General features: G+C 44.2%; 1 protein-coding gene across 5 annotated transcripts in view; it reads right to left on the reverse strand.

Annotated features, from left to right (window-relative positions):
* The window catches only part of CAMK1D (calcium/calmodulin dependent protein kinase ID), a 423988-nt gene that overhangs the window by 284307 nt on the left and 116996 nt on the right, over positions 1–22685 (reverse strand). Inside the window, exon 1 of one of the 5 annotated variants that reach the window (XM_081229200.1) lies at positions 10130–10652. The exons of the other annotated variants lie outside the window; for them this stretch is intronic. Coding sequence (XP_081085326.1) covers positions 10130–10161 — 32 coding nt within the window. The 5' untranslated portion in view covers positions 10162–10652. Of the gene's footprint in view, positions 1–10129; positions 10653–22685 lie in introns of those variants that run through there. 5 annotated transcript variants of the gene reach the window in all.

A 22685-nucleotide genomic window follows, 5' to 3' on the forward strand; every position in this document is an offset into this window, starting at 1 on the left:
AGAAAATTAAGATTTTCTTTTCTCTTCTAGGAATGATTTAATTGCTCAATAGTGTACCCAGGGAGAGCACTATCAAGTGGAAATGATCAGCAGACCTGGCCAAAGCTCTCCACTGGGTAGCATTTGAACATCCTCTATCGGGAAGAGCTGGATTAGGGACCTGTTAAAAATGACCTATGAAAGAGTTCCCTGATTCCTAGATTATAAATCGTTGTAATTAGAGACAGAAAATCTCCTTTGCCTTTATTATCAATTCCCTGGCCTCAGTTACTAGACCCAGACTCATCATTTAGCAGTTATTTACGACATTAACCACCCTGTGAGGAAAGCCAGCAAAAGTCAGTTTTCGGTTTGTGACTGACCCAGTCAGTACATTATGAGAACACTATCGCTAGGAAACAAAGGAAAAGCAATGTCACGTGAGAGCAACTGTAAGTCTTGCTTCAGTTATAATCACTCTGCATTCGATAGTTTATCATTTCAACATGGAAGATGCATCTTGAACTAGTGCCCTACCATGCTGTTTTGTGCAAAATGGGTTGGGTTTGGTGCAGTTCTGATGACTCCCCGTCATCTCTCCTGCTCTGTGGAAGTTCACAATGACAGACACTGGAGCCATTGTGTTTATCATTAGGAACTTGGTTCCAAAGAATTGGACTTTGCCTGCAGACAATCTGTTTAAGCAAATGTGACGCATACAGATGAGAAAAGGGCAGGGCACAAAGAAACTTCTGAGGTTGGTCATTTCCACGCATCCCCAGCAACCATTACCTATTTCAGCACAAGGCACAGGAGGATGAATGCACTTGGGGCGGGTTGCTGGAGGGAGCCTTGCTTTTTTTGCCTGACTGGGTCCCTAAGATACGCTACCTCCTCCTGAAGAAAAACAAGTATCAGAAACTCATCATCAAATTGTGATGGTCTCGCCACTAATGTCCAAAGCAAGACTACTGACATGAATGTAAACCTCACGCGACTTCCACTTCCTGTTCTATTTGCCAAGGGGAAGCCTGACATTTAGGGTCCTTTAAGCCTGTGCTCTAATAATTTGATCCTGGATAATCTGAGACTTCTAATCATCTCAGTCTCCAGACTAACAATGGAAGTGAAGGGAGGAAGGTTGGAATTACAGTGCAGAAAGATGGATGGGGTCCACAAAAGTCATGTACAAAAACGGCCCTTGGCAGAAAACACATGAGAACCACTGCCACCCCTAGACCCCCAAAGCCACGAGGACACCCCTCCTGTAAACTCTTCTAAGTCCTGTATAAATCGCAACAGGACTTGCATGCCTCTCCATTTGTCCAACTATTAGCATGCAAATTAGCAAGCTGCATTCTCCCACCAGATTGTCTACCATGATGAATGGGGACCCCAGTCAATTTCAGATCGCAAACTGTTAGATGAGCCACACAAATCATTAAGTTCAATCCCCTCACCTCCTAGAAAAGGAAACTGAGTTCAAGAAAGGTTGAGCAACTGGCCCAAAGCCCAGGCACGACAACACTGGGGTGATAATTCAGTCTAGTGCTTTCCTCCAGCAAGATATTCATATTCACCTGGGAGGTTAGACTGCCCAATGCTCCCCTTTAACAGCTTGAAGGGAGGGAGCAGCTTCACCCTGTTCCTCGTTCTGATGACAAGAGCCTCGCAGTTCATCACAGAGAAGTGTTTAGGAGCACATGGCCTCTGGAGTCAGCCAGACCTTGACCCGAATCCCTACACCAGCACCCATCAGCTCTGCAAGTTTGGGGCAGTAACTTAACCACTCAGAGCCTCAGCTTCCCCATACATAGAACAGGGATATGAGTCCCTTCCTTAGAATGGCAATAAGCATTACATGGTTACGTATATTACAGGCACATTACCCAGCTCAATACATCATGACCAGTTGGATAAATATCTTTTTCATGAGAATATGAGAAAAAAAATCACGTTTAAGTCGTTTCCATTTCTAAAGCCTTACCTCCAGGAAGGACCTACCCTCCTCTCAGTGTAATACAGGGGGAAGGAATCTTATCTACTCCCATCCATACTCAATAACATTCATCTTGAAAGGCTCATGAGTACCTAGCCCTAGAGAAAAAAATTTTAAATATATATTAGCTTAAGGGCTTTCTTCATGACTTTTCACAGCCCTTGCATTTTAAAACTGTACTGGCTTAAAGAATGGCCTCTCTTAATCCCCAAGGATGAGCAAAATTTGTAAGTGGCCTCTGTCCACTGCATAAAGGAATACCCAGCTCCATGTGGCTCACCTCTAATGGCCTTAGGAAACAGACCCACAGACCTATTAATACACACTCATGAACACTGGCCATCTACAGCATTTTGTATCTGCCCAGGACAGTCCCAGTATAATGACTACTCGGTCTCCCTTTCACTCAGAAAAGTATCCCAATCAGGACAACGTATTACATGATAATTACACATACGATTAGTACGTGTCAGATACTTATAGTAGGAAGTACTCAATAAAGACACGTGGATGAATACTGTGGGGCACCTTTGTTGGGCAAGTTTCCTATCATCTCTGAGCGTTCATTTTTTTCATTTTTAAAAAATGGGGACTATAATACCTATTCTGCAAGGTTATTTTAAACATCAGAGATGTGTTCTGCAGAGTTTCTGGGACATTTTTGTCCTATAAATGCAGTTATGATGATGATAATGAAGATAAGGAGTTAATCAGTTTAGCTCTCTAGAACTGTTTCCTTATGCAAACAACTAACATCATATATCATTTTACCTTTGACAAGATGCTTTCTCGTACATCATGATGTGTGATTAATAAAATCAGGACGTAAATTTAGACCATGTGAGTCTCTTCCAACTTTAACCTCCTATGATTCTATTTCTCCAAGATTTACTGGCTAGGAATATATGGTACCTTCCAGAGAGGACAGCAACAATCATTGAAAATACCACTTCTCTATTCTACAGAATTCTATTGCCACCCCTCAGGCAAGTCACCTGACTCTTCTCAGATTTCCTACATGCAGAATGAATGTACTTGTTTCCTTAGAATGAGAAATGTGATGTGCTCACAAAGGCATTTCATTCTGAAGGTCATCTGTACATTTATCGCTATAGCAATGTTCTAGCTAGCATGTGCTAGTATGTGATAGGTAAGTGTTGGATTTTATCATCATCATTATTATTATATAATTGTTGTTATGTGTAAGGAATTTTGACCCAAACAGACTAGGTAGCTCCTCCATTGAATGCTACATCACCTTGAACAAGTTACTTAATATCCACAAAGAGGTATCATCATCTGTAAAATGGGAATAATACTACCTACTTAGTAATACTACCTACCTAATAGGGTCACTGCAAGGATTAAATAGGTTAATATATGTATGATAATTAGAACAAAGCTTGGCACTTAAAAGTATTCAATAATGGTTGTTTTACTGTCACTGTTAATAGCATCATTGTTATCTCCAATGTATACTATCAAGTAAAAACAAAAAACAAATGCCAAGCAAATAGTATGCTACTGTTTGTTTTTTAAAAAGGGGATGTAAGACTTGTGGGACTGGCCAAGATGAAGAAAGCTCACAAAAGCCTATCTCTCCCACTGATTACAAGTAAAATCTCTGCACAGAACATAAAAACCAACTTCTTGAGGCCTCTGAAGAGCAAACAATATCAGATAGATTGAGAAGAAAGTTAAAAATTGAAGAAACACACATTGGCAAGTTTCCTGGGTTAAATTTTCCTCCATTATCTCTTGGCTTTGATTCAAAAGTGGGCCCAATCAAAGAAATACACAGTGGGAGAAGAAAACAAAAACTTAAAGAAAAATCTCCTCTTTCTGGCCAGATGACTAGGAAAAGGAGCCTCTAAAAACCAAAGAGTGTGAGGGGATATCCCAGGTGTTTCTTCTTTCTTTTCCTCCCTGCCCTGATCTAAGGCCGGACCTTGTCACGGCACTGCACTGCTGCTGCACATCACGAGACCCTACAAGCCAAAGAAATAACCCGTTTCTTTGACCAAAGGAACTGAAAAAGGGGGGCCCTGTGCTCTGGAGAGTGCAAGGGATGCTGGTTACTTTTGTACTCTCTCTTTTCTCTCACTGCTTTGCCCCGAGGGCAGCCCCAGTTACACAGAGCTGCACAATAGCTTACATGGGGTGCACAATAGCTTAGGGGAAAACTCTAAGACACATCCACCTTTCTGACCAGAGAACTGGGAAGGACTGCTGAGAGTGAGAGTGTGAGGAAAATCCCAGAGAGGGGAGGGTTGGGGAAGGAGATCTTGTAAATCTATATACGAATCAACACAAGTTCCAGGCTACCCATGAGATGCACAACTGTGAAACACACCCAAAGGAGCAATGGCTTTGAGAAGTAAATTTTGATATAAAGAACCACGTTAATCCAAAACTAACTCACAAATAGCACAAATGTGGGGCAGATCCAAACAACACAGCAAAGGCTTTGAAAACTGAACTGACATGGTTGCTACCACCCCCAAAAGGTGAGACAGACTTGTCATCTGAGCCCTACCTGGTTGACCTCCTTCTTTAAAAACAAAAAATCATTCTCCAGCAGCTTTGATTAGGACCCAGTGTCTCACAACATAATGTTCAAAATATCCAGGATACAACCTAAAATTGTTAAGGAAGGAAGGAAGGAAGGAAGGAAGGAAGGAAGGAAGGGAGGGAGGGAGGGAAGGAGGGAAGGAGGAAAGGAGGAAAGGAGGAAAGGAGGGAAACACAATCAGTAGATCAATAGACACTAACCCCAAGATGATTCAGATGTTGGAATTATAGACAAAAATGTTCAAGCAGTTATTTTAACTATATTCCATAAGTAAGCTTGAATACTGTTGAAATTAATGGAAAGACAGAAGTCCTCAGAGCAAAATAAAAATTACTGAAAAGAACCAAATGGAAATTTTAGACTTGAAAAATATAATAATTTATATATTTTTAAAAAATTCACTAGATGCATGAAATAACAGAATGTAGACGACAGACGAAAGTGTCAATAAACTGGAAGATAGAGCAACCAAAATACTGAATCTTAAGGGTAGAGGAAAACAGGTTGAAAAAAATTAACAGAGGCGTAAGGACTTATGGAACAATATCAAAAGATCTAATATTCATGTCACTACAGTCCAAAAATGAGAGAAGAAAGAGATTGGTGCAGGAAAAATGTTTGAAGAAAGAATGCTGAAAGCTTACCGAATATGGTAAAAGACATAAATTTACAGATTCAAGAAGCTCATCAAACCCCAAACAAAACAGGTTTAAAGAAAAGACACAGAGACAATATTCAAATTGCTAAAAAACCAAAGATAAAAAAAAAAATCTTGAAAACAGCCAAAGAAAATCAACACACCATAAAGGAAACAGTGATTAAAATGAATACAGATTTCTCATCAGAAATGATGGAAACTGGAAGGCAGTGGAAGAAATCTTCCAAGATTTTAAAATTCTACATCCAGTGGAAATCTGTATACAATAAAATACCATTTAGGAATAAAGGTAAACTAAAGACATTTTCAGTGAAATTTTAAAAAGAGAGAGAGAGAGAGAATTCATCACCAGAAGATGTGGTCTAAAATAAATGTCAAATAAATGCCTCATCAGGCTGAAGGAAAATGATACTAAAAGGACACTTAGAACTTCAAGAATATGGAAATCTGTCAGAATATTAATTGTGGTAGTGATACAGGAGGAATTTTGACTTTTTCTTTTCTATATTATCTGTGTTTTCCAAGTTATTTTTTATAATAAATATGTTACTTTTATAATTAGAAAAAAAAGAACTTCAAGAATAAAGGGAAGGCTAAAGAAATGGTAAATAGCTGGGTAAACAGATTATTTGTCTCTGCTTAAGTTCTGTATAATCAGGATGGCTATCGAAAGCAAAAATTAAATGGAGTTTTTAATGTGTGTAGATATAATACATATAACTGTAATATGAAGAGGACACAGTAAAGGAATCTATTTGGTTGTAGGACTTTTGAATTTTATTCAAGTGATAAAACACTAAAAGTAGACCATGAAAAGCAGATATGTATACTATAATCGCCATGAAAAACAGATATGTATACTGTAAAACACATACACACACACAGTCCAATAGAAAAGTTTTACTGGAATATTCAAAATATCAAATAATCTCAAAGAAGGTAGGAAATAATAAAGAGAGAAACAAAAACAAGAAGAGACAAACAGAAAGCAAGTAATGAAATGGTAGACCTAAATCTGACTATATCAATAATTACATTAAATATATATGGTCCAAAAATGACAATTAAAAGACAGAGATGGTCAGACTGTATAAAAAAGACCCAAGTATATGTTATCTATAAGAAACAGCTATAAATATAAGAATATAAATAGAACCAAATTAAAGGGATGGAAAAAGAAAGACTATGAAAACACTAACCAAAAGAAAGCCGTATATTAATATCAGACAAAATAAACTTCAGAAAAAGGACATCCAGGAAAAAAAGAGGATTGTTATATAATGATAAAAGAATAAAATTACCACAAAGAAATAACAATATTAAATGTGTATGTCTCCATAAATACAGCTTCAAAATATGTTAAGCAAAAACTGAAATAACTGAAAGGGGAAATATGACAAATTCAACATTACACTTGTATGGAGACATCAACATCCCTCCCTAAGTAATCTAGAGAACAAGTAGGCAGAAGATCACAAGGATATGGAAGTCCTGATTAATACTTTCAAATATTTTGGCCTGATTGACATATATAGAACCCTAAACCCACCAACAACAGAAAACACAGTCTTTTAAAGTGTACATGGAATACTGACCAAGATATACTACATTCTGGATCATAAAACAAACCTTAAAGTTTTTAAAGAATTGAAATCACACAAAGTATGTTATCTGACCATACTGAAATTAAATCAGAAATCAGTATCAGATTATCTAGAAAACTTCCACATATTTGGAAAGTAAACAACACACTTCTAAATAATCCATGAGTCAAAGAGAAGAAAAGTAGAAAATAAATTGATTGAAACAAAAATACACCTATTGAAATTTTGTGGACTACAGCTTAAAGAGAAATGTATAGTATTACATACTTGTGTTAGAAATAAGAAAAATCCCAAGTCAATAATCTAAGATTTCACCTCAAGAAACTAGAAAAATAAGAAAACTTCCCTGGTGGCGCAGTGGTTGAGAGTCCGCCTGCCGATGCAGGGGACACGGGTTCATGCCCCAGTCCGGGAGGATCCCACATGCTGCAGAGCGGCTGGGCCCGTGAGCCATGGCCACTGAGCCTGCACGTCCGGAGCCTGTGCTCCGCAACGGGAGAGGCCACAACAGTGAGAGGCCCACGTACCGCAAAAAAAATAATAAAAAATAAGGAAACATGTGTTTACACAGAAACCTATATGCAAATGCTTATAACAGCTATATTCATAATCATCCAAACTGGAAACAACCCCAAAGCCCTTCAACTAGTGAATGATTCAAACAAATGGCTGGACATCATGCAATAAAATAATACTTAGAAATATGGAGCAAACTATTGATACATGCAACGACATGGATGAAACTCAAATGTATGAGGCTAAGAGAAAGAAACCAGACTCAAAAAGCTATCTACGGTGTAATTCCATTTATATTACATTCCAGCAAAGAAAAACTATAGAGAAAGAGAACTATAGGAAAAGGTTGCCAAGGATCAGGGCTGGGGGAAGTTTCTGATGACAGAGAGGTAGCACAAGGGAATTTGGTGGTCATGGAAATGTTCTGTATCTTGATGGTGATGCTGGTTACATGATTTCAGGCACATGTCAAAACTTATAGAACTATACACTGCAAGAGTGATTTTTACTGTCCATAAATTAAAAAGCATTTTTTTTAAAAAAGGGTTATAAACATACACCAATAAATGCACGGCACTAGCTATGAACCAGGCACTTCTTATTGAGTGGGAAAAGTGAAATACAGTTTCTTCTCTCAAGTTGCAAGCCAGCTTTGACAAAAACCTATGGTAGTCTAGCGTTCTTTGTTCAATCCATGCCGTAAGATCCCACAAGCCGAGTGGCACAGCAGAAAAAACAAAACAAAAAAACGTAATTACAGCAAAACCTCCAAGGTTTTGCTCTCCATGGTTTCAGTTACCCATGGTCAACCACAGTCCAAAAGTATTAAATGGAAAATTCCAGAAATAAACAAGTCCTAAGTTTTAAATTGCAAGCCATTCTGAGTAGCATGATGAAATAACGTCTTCCCACTCTGTCCTGCCCGGGACGTGAATTATCCCATGGTCCAGCATATCCCATCCGTTAATTACTTAACAGCCACCTTGGTCATCAGGTCAACTGTCTTGGTATCACCATGCTTGTATTCAAGTCATCCTTATTTTACTTAATAATGGCTCTAAAAGCGCTAGAGTAGTGATGCTGGCAATTAAGATATGCTGAAGAGAAGGCCATGAAGTGCTTCCTTTAAGTTAAAAGGTGAAAGTTCTCGACTTAATAAGGAAAGGAAGAAAAAAATCGTATGCTGAGGTTGCTTCGGTCTATGATAAGGAAGACTTTTCCGGGACTCCCCTGGTGGCACAGTGGTTAAGAATCCACCTGCCAATGCAGGGGACACGGGCTCGAGCCCTCGTCTGGGAAGATCCCACATGCCGCGGAGCAACTAAGCCCGTGCGCCACAACTACTGAAGCCCACGTGCCTAGAGCCCGTGCTCCACAACAAGAGAAGCCACCGCAACGAGAAGCCCGCGCACCACAACGAAGAGTAGCCCTCGCTCACCACAACTAAAGAAAGCCCACACGCAGCAACAAAGACCCAACACAGCCAAAAATAAATAAATATATTAAGAAAAAAAAAAAACTCTTCCATCCGTGAAATCGTGAAGAAAAAAAGAAATACACGCTAGTTTTGCTGTCGCACCTCAAACTGCAAAAGTTATGGCCAGTGTGTGGTGAGTGCTTAGTTATGATGGCAAAGCCACTGCATTTGTACAATAAGATATTTTGAGAGAGAGCGAGTAGAGTTATAATTGTTGTTTTATTATTAATTATTGTTCATCTCTCACTGTACCTAATTTATAAATTAAACTTTATCATAGGTATGTATATATAGGAAAAAACAAAGTATAAATAGGTTTCATTACTATCCCAGGTTTCAGGCATCAAAGGGGGGTCTTGGAACGAATTTCCCAAGATATAAAGGGGGACAACTGTATTAATAATATAGACTTTGAAGCAAGGCAGACCTATGAGTTGAAATCTTGCCCCACCTGCTTCCTATGTGACTTGAGACAAGTAACTTCAGTTTTCTTCTCTGTACAAGGGATATAAAAGTCCTACCTCACTGCGTCACTGTGTCAATTAAATCAGCGTGATCCCGCAGGGCAGTGTCTAGCATACGGCAGACGAGAACTGAACGGACGTTATTATTTTTATCATAATAAATTTTTATTTACTGATGCAAACACTCCAGGTGTAGTCCAAGACAGACCTAAATTGCTATGAAATCTGCATAATAATGGATAGAGTGCTAAATACAAGCAATCAATGCGGGTGCTGGGTGACCCTTCTGCTAATGAGCCATCCTGTGCAACATCTCCTTCTTGCCTCATGAGAGCAGGCTGATGAGATAACTGTTAAAAGTATTAGCATTCATGAAACTTTAATGCTTCCACACTGCACACTTTAATGCTTCTCCAGCTGTAAAGCACTTTCGGAGCCTCTTATGTCATTACCCCATCACAACAACCCAGGGAAAGTCTGATCTCTCCAAGACAGCACAGCAACAAGGGCCTGGGTGCAGAAAGCACCATGCATGATGCCCTCAGGATCAAGCACAGCCCACCACTGCCACCGAGTAGACTGCGAGGTGAACAAATGTTTGATCTGAGCACAGGAGACCAATGTGGACACAGAACACATCCATCACTTGGGCTTTCACTACTTTGAGTTTTCACTTGAAATAGAGGATAAAGCGTCATTGGTTCAACAGACATTCATTAAGCACTTTTTAAGAAGAAGTCAAGGAGCCTGACCTCAAGAGGCTCACATACTCCTAACAGGCCTTCCTCTGTGGGGCTGAGGCTCCTTCTGTGACTTGATGAACCAACCAGCGGTTCAGGCTCAGAATTCCCAGCACTTACGGTAACGCAGCACCCTCCTGCAAGAGGCTCATAGGATTTATTTACATCCAATTCCAAGAACTCAAAAGCTTCACATAACAACTCTCCTGCAGACAGCATTTAGGAAGGAAGGCCAGGAAAAAGACCTTGGACAGGCAGAAAAATGAGATGCCCATCAATAAAGCCAGCAAAACGCCCGTCCAAGCAGCTGCAGCCAGAAACACGTGATTGGGAACACTGCCCACATGAGCCGCCATCAGAACTTCCTCTTCTGGAGCTGGACTGGGCAGGAAAGCCAAACCTTTGCCACTCATCGTGGGGTGAAAACACAACCCCAGCTGTATTCTCTGGGGTCTGTGCTCTTGATTCTGTTCAGGAAAAGAAAATACAGTCCGTATGGGAGGGCTGTACATCCTCAGGTTCAAACAACCATGGATGGCAAGTATTGGGGAAAAGAATTCCAGAAGGTTCCAAAAAGCAAAACTCGCATTTGCCACACACTGACAACTGTTTACACAGCATTGACAATGTTTTATGAGTACCCTAGAGGTGATTTAAAGTGTACAGGAGGATTGCGTAGGTTATACGCAAATACTACACTGTTTTATATAGGACTTGAGCATCTGTGAATCTGGTGGCTGTGGGGTCCTGGAACCAATTCCCAGTGGATACCCAGGGACCACGGGACCACGGTAACTGAAACAAAGTTAAACAAAGCCTGATCACGTTGGTCCTTCTATTACGGGAATTGTCAACATCAGCCCCACGGCGGTTTGCTTGTTTTTCCCCTGCTCTCTTTGAACAGACTGAAATCACCTGGACCAGGAAACATTTTTCCCTCGGACATAAGCAAACGCCCCTATGAGCTTTAGTGAGCTTTTATGAGCACAACCTTTCTCCTGGGTTTAACAAAACGCACAGATACTGCCAAGCCCACTTTCAGGCTCAAAGACATCGAGAAAGCAGCAATTAACTGGAAACAAGGAATAAAACACAAGGGCGGCAGCCAGGCAGTCTAAATCCTGGAGGCCAAAAGGAAGCCTTATCTATTAAAATGAGGCGTACTATATTTAATTACAGCTCCAGGAATGAGCCTTGAATCTCTCGATGGGCAGGTGCAAAAAAAAAAAAAAAAAAAAAAAGGGCTTTTCGTGAAGCCGGTGGTGGAAACTTCAAGGTGATCTGAAACCAGGGGAGCTTAAGGCAGTGCCTTCTGGGGCCTTGATGGAGCCCACCCGAATCCCTCTGTTGGAAAGGGTTTTATAAATATCTTGGTGACTTAACACATTTTGATACTTCTTTGTACCCTCCAGCCACATGCTAAGGGTTTAGACTGAGTTATAATCCATTGGGTATCTTATTACACCAAAATATGCCAGGGGATAATGACAGCTTCCTCTAGCATGTTTCATTCTCTTTACCACTGTGCCTTCCCAGACATGTATGATTTGATTACATCCTTTCCAACAGCCCAGTGAGGAACACGGGGCAGGGATCATCTCGATTTCACAGATGAAGACACAGAAAAACAAAACCCACACTTTTGAGTGAATTCACGCAGCCTGCTAATAGACGGGGCTTTCCACCTGCATAGTTCAGACTTGCTCTTCCTGCTTGGAGATGCTGCTGGCTTGGTGAGAAATTAGAGACGGTCCATTCCTAGGTTCTATGTAGTGGAAACAAATCTCCATGCCCATCCTGGAATGAGGATCCTTCTGTGTGGCCCCAATCCTTCCACTGTTGCCCAGTGGAATCACCCAAAAAGTTCATTTTTGTAAATACCAGTGTCTGGGCACCACCCAGAAATTCTGATCCAACTGGATTGGAACAGGGCCTGGGTATGTGCATTTTTTTAAAGTTCCCCCAGGAGATTCTCATTGGCAGCCACAGATGAAAACCACTCGCCGGCAGGCCCTACCAGGTCATAAATATCTGAGTTAACTAGAGAATTGAAGTGACAATCGATAAAGGCCGAGGAAGGGAGATGTTCAGTTCCAAAACCGAGATTCCCTGCCACCTAAAGTGCACTGAAACGGGGAGACAGGGCAGGTACCAATGATGAAAAAGTCGAGCCTCTTTGCACCCAAGTGGGCCATCAACTGCACATGTAAGCCATGCACACAGTATAACTGCTGAGGGAATGGAAAGTGAAGGTTAAACCATCCTGCTTCAGAAACCAGGTCTTCTGCAAAGACCTAATGGCCTAATCCTTTCCTGCCCTCAGTCTCTGCTTCTTATCAGAGAGCAGGGACTGCCTTTAAGGAACAAGAAATCTAGTGTGTACACACTGCTGCTGAATTAATAAGGCTTCTCAGAGCTTGTGGGCACCACCTTTCTGCATTCATCTGCATTCATTTCTACTGTCTTCCTGCAGAATGGATGCACAGGAATTCAGAAAATGCCAAGCTTGTACATCCATGTCCCCCCTGCATCCTGCAGAAGGGCCCTCTGTTTCACTCAAGCGATGGCCAGAATGAAATCACATGTGTCGCTGACTCTGGAGAAGGGCTGAGTTACCGGGTGGTCCCGAGGCTGCCCTGGCAGCTGGCCTAGAAACTAGGACCACACTGCTCTCAGCAAATGATCCAATTCTGCTTCACCCGTATGCAGCCACCTTAGAGAAAATACAGTCAATTCTCAGCTGTGCGTCTTGAGGAAAGAACGCTTTTGTGGTGGATAACAGGACATGATTAAAGGAGATCTTAAGACAGCTTTGGAGAAGGTTTCAAAAAGCTTCCCAAACCATCCTAGAATGAACAGTATGGCTCTGAGTTTAGGCCAGCAGGACACACAGACGCTGAAGGCTAGGGTTGGGGTCTATATTCAGGTTTTTCTATACCCACAACACGATTTTTGTTTGAAAGTCTAAGGGCATTTCCTCCCCCACAATAATGAAAGCAGACAACAACGGAGAGTGTTCTTTTCAGTGATTCCCAGTCCCCAAATGGAAACATGCATCCAGCCAGGAGGCCTGGAGGGAATAAGCAGTGTAACCCAGGCCTCTGTGTAATTCACCTTGTGCCCTGTGGCTACTTCTGAATCACGGTCAATGACAAAGTACCCGGTGAACGGAGGACAAACCCCGGTGTATTAAGTGCAGCAGCAGGGACCTGCCAGCACCTGTCTGGGGACAAGGTTCACTTAGAAGTCACATTCTCAAACCTCAAAGTTCTGGACGAAAAGAATGCCATCACCCCACCCACGTCAAGACACGCAAATTCACATCTAAGAGGAAGGTGGCAATCCATGTTCACTCGTGTCATGATAAAACCACACTGGTCCAGTCCAACACTTGTCTCTAATCAGTTTTCCTCCAAGAGCGGGATTCCAGGTCAGGAAATAGCTGTGTGTGTGCCGGGCTCAGGGTAGCTATCAGCGTGCTCACCAAAGGTAGGTGGTGCCTTTGGCCCAGGGCCCTTCCCATTAGCAGCTGCTGAACGGAAAGACTTGCAATGAACCCAATGAAGGCTCTCGCCAACCCCTGCATTTTGGCACAGGCTGCTTCCTCTTCTGAGATACCTTCCTGCATCTCAGAAAATTTAATAAGATGTGAATGGTCACAGCCTCTGCGCCCACACCCCCTCTCAAAGGTGACCTCGTACTCCGCCAGAACTGCCAACCCAGTCTTGGGTGGGGAGACTATTTTCCCGAAGTGTTAATGTTGCTTATGAATTCGTTTTCTTTTAATAAACTTACACAGTCTAAGGGTCAAGTATATTTCTGATTTTATTACTTTGGCTTAAATGCACAAACTAAGTGAAGTGGGTTCCTCCCAGCTTTCTCCAGGTTATATCAACTAAATATGGATCGATATAAGGAGTTCAGTTGGTGGGGAGTGGGAGGGGAGATAGGTGTGTTTGGTTTTTTTTAATTGCAGGAAAATATATGTAACATAAAATTTACCATCTTAACCATTTTTTTTTGTTTTGTTTTGGGCGGTTTTTTTTTTGCGGTACGCAGGCCTCTCACTGTTGTGGCCTCTCCTGTTGTGGAGCACAGGCTCCAGACGCACAGGCTCAGCGGCCATGGCTCACGGGCCCAGCCGCTCCGCGGCATGTGGGATCTTCCCGGACCGGGGCATGAACCCGTGGTCCCCTGCACCGGCAGGCGGACTCTCAACCACTGCGCCACCAGGGAAGCCCCATCTTAACCGTTTTTAAGCGTACAGTTCAGAGGTGTTAAGTACATTCACCTCGTTGTGAAACTATCACCACCATCCATCTCTAGAACTTGTTTCATCTTCCCAGACTGAAACTCTGACCCCACTAAGCAGTCTGAGTCCATTCCCCACCCCCTAGCCCCTGGCAGACACCATCGTACTTGTGTCTCTACAAATTTGATGACTCTAGGGATTTCATGTAAGTGGAATCAAGCAGTGTGTTTCCTTTTGTGTAGCTTCTTTCATGTAGCATAATGTCCCTAGGTTCATCCATGTTGTAGCCTGTGTCAGGATTTCCTTCCTTTTTAAGGCTAAATAATATTCCATTGTATACATCTTGTCTATCCAATCATCTGTCTACAGACTTATGGGTTGTTTCCACCTTTTGGTTGTTGCAAATAATGACGTCTTTAGTTCTGGAAGGATTTGTCTGAGGTACCAAAGAGATAAACAGAGGGAAAGGGCACAGAGTTGAAAGGAAGGATTTCTCGCTGAGGGCAGGCAGCCAACTGGAGATTGGGATTTGAGAATCGTCATCCCAGAGCTGTTTCACAGGGTGTCTTGGGATGCCTGTTAAAAGGTCTCAACCCCCCCCCCAGGCCCAGGGAATCAGATAAGCTGGAACAGGACCCAGGGCTCTGCATTTTGCAAGCTCCCCAGGAGATCAGACAGATAAGGTGAACACGGGAGATGCATAAAGAGAAAAGAGGAGCTGCTCATTCTAGAAAACAGTCTTGAGAAGCATCTACGTTCACATGAAGGAAGGACCAAAATAATCCCAACTGGAAACGGGAAAGATAAATGCGTGATGTGGAGAGGCAGCAAGGGAATCCGTAAATAAAAGAATCTGAAACAGCAATAAGGGCCCAGCTGAGGGGGAAAGAGCGTGAGTCGAGGGGGACCTGATCGGTGGATTTCTAGACACTGAAATCTCAGGGCGCCACTAGCCCGTACACGGCGTCTTCGTGCCAGTTTGCAAAAGCTGCCCTTCCTCTGGGTGCCCCCTTGGCCAGCAACCTACAGAAATGGGAGCAGCTGCGGGGCTTAAATCAATGACTCCCCTTGTTGTTCCTGGAAAAGGAACAATAGGATTTCCTGGTGTCAGTGGCAAATCACTGTCTCAGTGGAAACCAGGACGTGAGACTCCCTCTTCAACACAATATGATTCATCTCGGTAAGCTTAAGCCTCTCCAACCTGATGAACAGAATTTAAAAAGAGAAGGGATGCCTCGCCGTGGCTGGGCATCCCTCATTTCTCAGGATGGAATCCTCAAAGCCACCACCTGCAGGAGGCAGATACCAGCTGAGCTGCCGAAGGAAACCTTATTTCCACTGGACCAGGTTTTCCAGGGTTTTCTTAGCCGCTTGGTTTCCTCCATGGTGTCGATCAGCTTGAGGGATACTGTGCATACTACCCACTGGAACAAAGAATCGTGAGGAAAAAGGGCTGCGAGAAAAATCCAGGCTGTAGCCTTACTCCAAACAGTAAAGCATATCCAAACAGGAGCTGTAAGTCTTTCAACGTGTTCAAAAATTCATCCTCGGGGCTTCCCTGGTGGCGCAGTGGTTAAGAGTCCACCTGCCAGTGCAGGGGACACGGGTTCGAGCCCTGGTCCGGGAAGATCCCACATGCAGCGGAGCAACTAAGCTCGTGCGCCACAACTACTGAGCCTGCGCTCTAGAGCCCGCGAGCCACAACTCCTGAGCCTGCATGCCACAACTACTGAAGCCCGCACACCTAGAGCCCGTGCTCTGCAACAAGAGAAGCCACCGCAATGAGAAGCCCACTCACTGCAATGAAGAGTAGCCCCCGCTCGCTGCAACTAGAGAAAGCCCACGTGCAGCAACGAAGACCCAGTGCAGCCAAAAATAAATAAATAAGTAAATAAATTTCAAAAACTGTGTTTCTTTTGAAACAATTTTCAAAGAAATTTTCAAGAACAGTAACCACAACCAACATGAGATCTAGCCTCTTATATTTTAAAGGGCACCATACGGTGTTGTTAACTACAGATGCAATGCTCTAGAACTTATTCATCATGATAACTGAAACTTTCTAACCACTGAAAAGCAACTCCCCATTTCTCTCCCTCCAGCCCCTGGCAACCACCATTCTCCTCTCTCCTTCCATGTGTTTGACTATTTTCGATACCTCTATACATAAGTGGAATCACACAGTATTTGTCCTTCTGTGACTGGCTTATTTTACTTCACGTGATGTCCTCTGGGTTCATCCATGTTGTCACAAATGGCAGAATCTCTTTCCTTTTTTAAGGCTGAATAATATTCCATTGTAGGTGTATACCACATTTTCTTTATCCATTCATCTGTCAATGGACATTAGGATTTTTTAGTCCATATTGTGGCTGTCGTGAATAACACTATAATGAACCTGGGGGTGCAGATAGATCTGGGAGACCCTGATTCTTTTGCTATCCTCAAAAATTTTAGGGCTTCCCTGGTGGCGCAGTGGTTGAGAGTCCGCCTGCCGATGCAGGGGACATGGGTTCGTGCCCCGGTCCGGGAAGACCCCACATGCCGCGGAGCGGCTAGGCCTGTGAGCCATGGCCGCTGAGCCTGTGCATCCGGAGCCTGTGCTCTGCAACGGGAGAGGCCACAACAGTGAGAGGCCAAAAAAAAATTTTTTTTTAATGAGGTGCTCAGCACTGTAACAAACAGCCCAATAAATCGTTTCCTCTAATCAATGCAGTTCCTTTGGAAAATGTTCCCAGCTCTGCCTTTCTATGGGGAATATTAAAAGACTGTTTTCTTGCTTCCTTTCATTAATTCCACAAACATTTATTGAGCTGTGCTAGGAGCTAAGGATACAATGTGACCGGAAGTAGCAGGGTCCCACCCTCCTGCCTATGCCTGGTGGCACCCAGCACTGGATGAGCAGAAGAGAGACGGCCTGGGTCTTTCCATTTACTCCTTTACAGCGTGTAGAGAATCTTAAATGTCCCAAGCACTGGCTCATACACTGTTTCCTCTGATCCTCACAGCAACCCCAGGAAGCTGGCTAGACAGGCATAATATACCCATTGCACAGATGAGAAAATAAAGGCTTAGGAAGTTAAGTGACTTGCCAGCTCTCACACATTTAGCATGTAGTAGAGACTGCAATCCACCTAGATCCTCCTGCTTCTAGTCTATGACTCTTAGACAAAAGGATGAATTCTGGGGTGCCCCTTCTTTTGGGGGAAATGGTAAATTCTCGTATACATGTGATATGATGTGATGGGGGCAGGAAAGGTCAGGAGGAGGACGAGGAAGAAGGCAGCTGTCTGAAATCACCTGTTCCATCAGAGCAGCCCTCCTCGTTCTGTCTTGTTAGTATGTGGTACATGCCCGAGCTTGCAGGGCTGGCCTGGATAAAGAACAAACAGCAATAAAGCCTCAAAGCACAGAAAAGCCCCAATCTTGCCGTGAGAAGCATAACTCAATTCTTGTGAAAGAGACTCATGCTGCCCCATCTGCTTTCACTATTATTTATTTTTGGTTGTGCAACTGAGCTGAATAAACAAATAAAGGACAGACCCCGTTTGTAAAGGGCACAACTTCGGCCAAGGAAGTCGCCAGATGGACCACTCAGGCCATGGAAAGTCCCCTCCAGAAAGTAAAGACCAATCTTCCTGATATTATAACATGTGGAAGCTTTGGATCCACCTTCGAGAAGCTTCTACATCACAGTTTTATCGCCTTTAAAATTATACAGCAGGTCTTAGACGATCTGTGCCACGCTGGGTTTTTGCAGAAGAATGTTCATTTCTCTGGGACCTTGAGAGAAAAGAAGTCCAGAAGCTCTTAACAACAACTTCAGTTCTTGAAGACTCTTGGGAGTCCGCCGCCCTCGTGTCCAGAGGGCGGCCACACGGGTCCCACCATCAAGGTTCACCTGAGCCCCCTGCAATCCTGCACCCGCTCAACTAACACTTCTCACGCTCTTGCTGCCTTTGCACCAATCAGGGTGATGGGGGTAATAATGATCATAAAACACCTCAAAAATAAACAGCAAGCCAGAAAAAAACAAAAACAAAAAACACCTAAGGAACAAGGTAATGTCGGTCCATGACTGTTCTCTCTGTTGGAAGCGGGAAGAGGTGAGATGCCACTGCTCTGTTGCCATCAACCACTGAAATTCCCCAACCGGTGAGGCTTCAGCCCTCAGAGGGGACATGGATGCAGAGCAGGGACAACCTGGGAGCGCAGCCACCTCCTGGGAGGGGAGAGAAGGGGACAAAGCGCCCATTGGGGTCTCCAGTAGGACACGTACCCAGCGGCTCGCAAACCCAGCCTTGCCAGGTCTGGTCAACAGGCTCCCGATCTGATTACCATGCTCCAGCAAAGGCAGGAAAGCAGGACACCTATGGGGTACTCTGTCCGTAACAAAGCCAGCCACGTTGCCCTCAGAAGGAAGTTCAAGTCTCCTGAGACACGCTAACTGTCCTAAGGCCAGTGTTTTGCCTGCTTAGGAGCTTGGGCTTTTAAACCTGGCACCTTGAATACCACCACAAAGCAGGATGCCCAGAGAAACGTTCTAATATGATCTTCCAGCCTCCAGACCACCCTGCAGGAGCCGCAGACCTAGCTCGGAAGGACTGGCCCAAAAACAGAGGAAAGAAGACTGTTGTGTTAGGAAACACAAAACAGAAAGATCAGGCTAAGTCATCACTGTCAGTTAATCCTCCATCAAATGCATTCATTCATAAGGGTGGAGCCAGCCCAGCTGAGTGGGGCCTGACGTGAACGTCTGTCTCGTGATAAGATCTCTGTTTCCAAGTGCCCCCTCCCTGCTCCCCATCAGCCCGCTTCTGCCAACGTCCCTTCTCTCCTTCTCTCCCCTCTGCCCAGCCGCTCTCTCCTCACTTGTGAAAAGTAGCCCAGGCTGCCAGATGGCTGTGACACACGCCACCCCAAGGGACCTGCCACCGGGCTGCAACCTGGCTCCCAGGAGTGGTTTCTGGTTCACGCATCTCATTGAACGTATTTAAATACATTACGTGCGGGCACCTGGCAGCACAAGCAGGGGGAGAAGCGACGGCTCCTCCCACAAGCCCAGCAACACACACACACGGAAACATATATACACGCACACACAGTTGCAAACATACACACACATATGCAAACATATACACATGTACACATATGCAAACACATACACACATACCAACACATACACATGTACACACATACACATGCGCGTTCACACATACGCACAAACACATACACATGCGTGCACACATACACAAGGCACACCTGCACATACACACATATACAGATATACACATACACACACCAATACACTTCCCTTCCCCTCCCTCCTCCAGGGGCCGAAATTCTACTACGGTTCACGTTCACAGCCGGTCCAGTGTGCCCTGATCTCTCCCCTGTGACTTCTGCCTAGGGGGCTCCCACCCCCCAACCCCCCACGCTGGTCCTCAGCATTATCACATGCTGCCCCTTGGGACACACCAGGGTTCCTCAGTGTCGGCAGACTGACATTGGGTTGGATCATTCTTTGTCCTGGGGGCCGTCCTGTGTGTTGTTTAGCAGCATCCCTGTTCTCCACCCACTAGATGCCAATAGCAACACACACAACCCCCGAATGTCCCCTGGGGGTTAAATCACCCCCAGGTGAGAATCACTGGTACATACTATCTCTTGAATTAAACCATTAGCTCCTAGAGAACAGGGTCCATATTATTTCTTTTTATTTCCTCCCCAGCACCTAGCACAAGGCTGTGCACACAACAATACCGTGAAGTACTTGCTGGAATGAATACATGACTAGGCACACAGCAGGAAAACGGCACAGAATAGCATTTTGCACAGGGCAACCTATGTCCCCAGGTGAACCTAGGCTTGAGCATACATAAAACCCCCCATGTTCCTCACTATGTTATAAACAAGAATCCGATTTTCTCAATCGCTCTACCCCTTAGCGATTTGAGCCGGCAGATAGTGTTTTGAATATACTAGGCACCAAAAGAAACTGAAGAATGAATAAGGGCAGACCCAGGCCACTGTTCGTAGAAAAAAAACTATGAACTAGAACAAAAAGGGCATTGCTACTACCCACTGGGCTGGGGCTACCAGGTTTCCATTTTCCCTTCATTGCTGAGTAAGCAGAAGGGCTTTGAGCTGGGAGACTGTGTAGGGTAGAGAGAAGGGTATGAGCTGGGGGTGTCAGGTGGGCATAGGTGTGAATGCTGGATATGTCAACTATTAGCTCAGACGTCTTTGGCAAGCGGCCTCTAGGACCCTCAGTTTCGTCGTCTGTAAAGGGAGAAATAGAATGCCAACCACAGAAGGTTACTGGGAAGCTTCATGGAGGGAATCTATGTAAAAGTGTTTACACAGCAGGTATTTAATAACAGTACAGTTTCCTCCTCTTTGTACTAGCCAGAGAATTCAACGATATTTCTCATCAGCAAAACATGAGGTACAAGCATAGCGTGGAACTTCACTGAGAAGCCCTTACCAAGAATCCACACCATGGTGTCTTCTGAAAGAGAGACTGACTCCACGACAAAATGGTAGAATGTCCCAAGCCATTAGAGAGGACAGACAATCCTTTAATGCATCGAAAGTCAAGGTGAAGGGTGGTGCCAGGCCTCAAAGCCTGGTCTTTTCTGCTATAGAGGCTCACCTCAGAGATATTTAGGGCTCAGCTCCAGACCCCGAAATAAAGCGAATACTGCAATAAAGCGAGTCACTAAAATTTTTGGTTTCTCAGTGCATATAAAAGTTATGTTTACCCTATACTGCCATCTATTAAGTGTGCAAGAGCATTATGTCTAAAAAAACAATGTACATATACCTTAATTTTAAAATACTTCATTGCTAAAAAATGTTAACCATCAGCTGAGCCTTCAAGGAGTCATAATCTTTTTACAACAGTGATATCAAAGATCACTCACTGGGCTTCCCTGGTGGCGCAGTGGTTGAGAGTCTGCCTGCCGATGCAGGGGACACGGGTTCGCGCCCCGGTCCGGGAGGATCCCATATGCCGCAGAGCGGCTGGGCCCGTGAGCCATGGCCGCTGAGCCTGTGCGTCCGGAGCCTGTGCTCCGCAGCAGGAGAGGCCACAGCAGTGAGAGGCCCGTGTACCGCAAAAAAAAAAAAAAAAAGATCACTCACTGATCACAGATCAGCCTCACAAATACACTAATCATGAAAAAGTCGGAAATACTGCAAGAATTTCCAAAATGTGACACACAGCCATTAAGTGGAAAGATGGCTCTGACAGACGCTCCAGGCAGGGTTGCCACAATCCTTCCGTTTGTAAAAAACACAATGAAGTGCAATAAAGCAAAGTGCGATAAAACCAGGTCTGCCTGTGTATCAAATATATTGTCAGTCACTAGGAAGTCAGGTCACAGCAACGGCAGTGACAGCAGGGGCTCCTCCAGTCCCAGATGAGAAAGGCTCCCAGGCTGACTGCCCAGCCCCACCAGAGCAGATGCACACTGATGGGTGATGCTGGGCCTCACCTGCCTCCTTCCTCAGTGAGATCTAAAAGCAGGTGAGCACACCTGGACAGCGAATGGTTCTGCTCTGGGAGAGAAAGGAAGAAGTTACACAGCTTTCTTCCCCCTCCCCCACTCCTCCTCCATCCTCCACGTGGCCAAAACCACCTCCTCTCTGGGCATCCCGGCTTTGCCACGGTCTTACTAAGTGACCCATGGAGGGTCCTTTTTCCTGTAATTCCTTCTCCTCAAACAGACCATGGGCGGTGTCGGTCTGTCCCGGCACCCTGGGAAGGGTTCTGGAACTGTAACGGTGCTGCCAACACCCATCAGTGCCCCATGGAAGAGCTTCCTCAAAGCCTAACCCCTAAAGGGCAGAGAACTTGCCTGTAATTCTATGTTCTGCTCTCCACGGTCTGTTCTAAGGGGAAAGCCCCACCTCTTTCAAGCCCATCTATTAAAAAGAGTAGAAAAATAGCCCTTCTTTGTGTTGTTCCAGCCAAATCCTAGCATAAAACCCCATGTGTGCCACTCCCTAGACGGAGTCTCCTGGGGAGGGACTCAGATTTGTGGGGGAAGATCCGTCCTGATGCCTCGGGGCCAGTGACAGGAAAGTGTTTATTTCTGCTCTCGCCTCTGACTTGTCTTTCTCTCTTTTGTCTTTTCTCAGAAGCCACTGGAAGGTAAGGAAATCATGAAATATGCATGTGGGTATGGATTGTGGGCAGCAAAGATAAAGCAGTCCGGTTCTTATCAGAATGAGAAGAGGGGTAGGTTCCTGGCCGTGAAACAAGACCCAGAATCATCCATCCACATCTTAGCCAAGGTTGTCAGTAGCCCCAAATGACCCTGTCCGTTCAGCTCTAAGTACTGAGATTGATTTTTAAAAGACAATCTATGAAAGAACTGCTGGGGAAGTTTTTATTAACTTGATCCCCTTTCCATCCCA

This window comes from Mesoplodon bidens (assembly GCF_964165515.1).
Source record: "Mesoplodon bidens genome assembly, chromosome: 3".
Taxonomy (NCBI): domain Eukaryota; kingdom Metazoa; phylum Chordata; class Mammalia; order Artiodactyla; family Ziphiidae; genus Mesoplodon; species Mesoplodon bidens.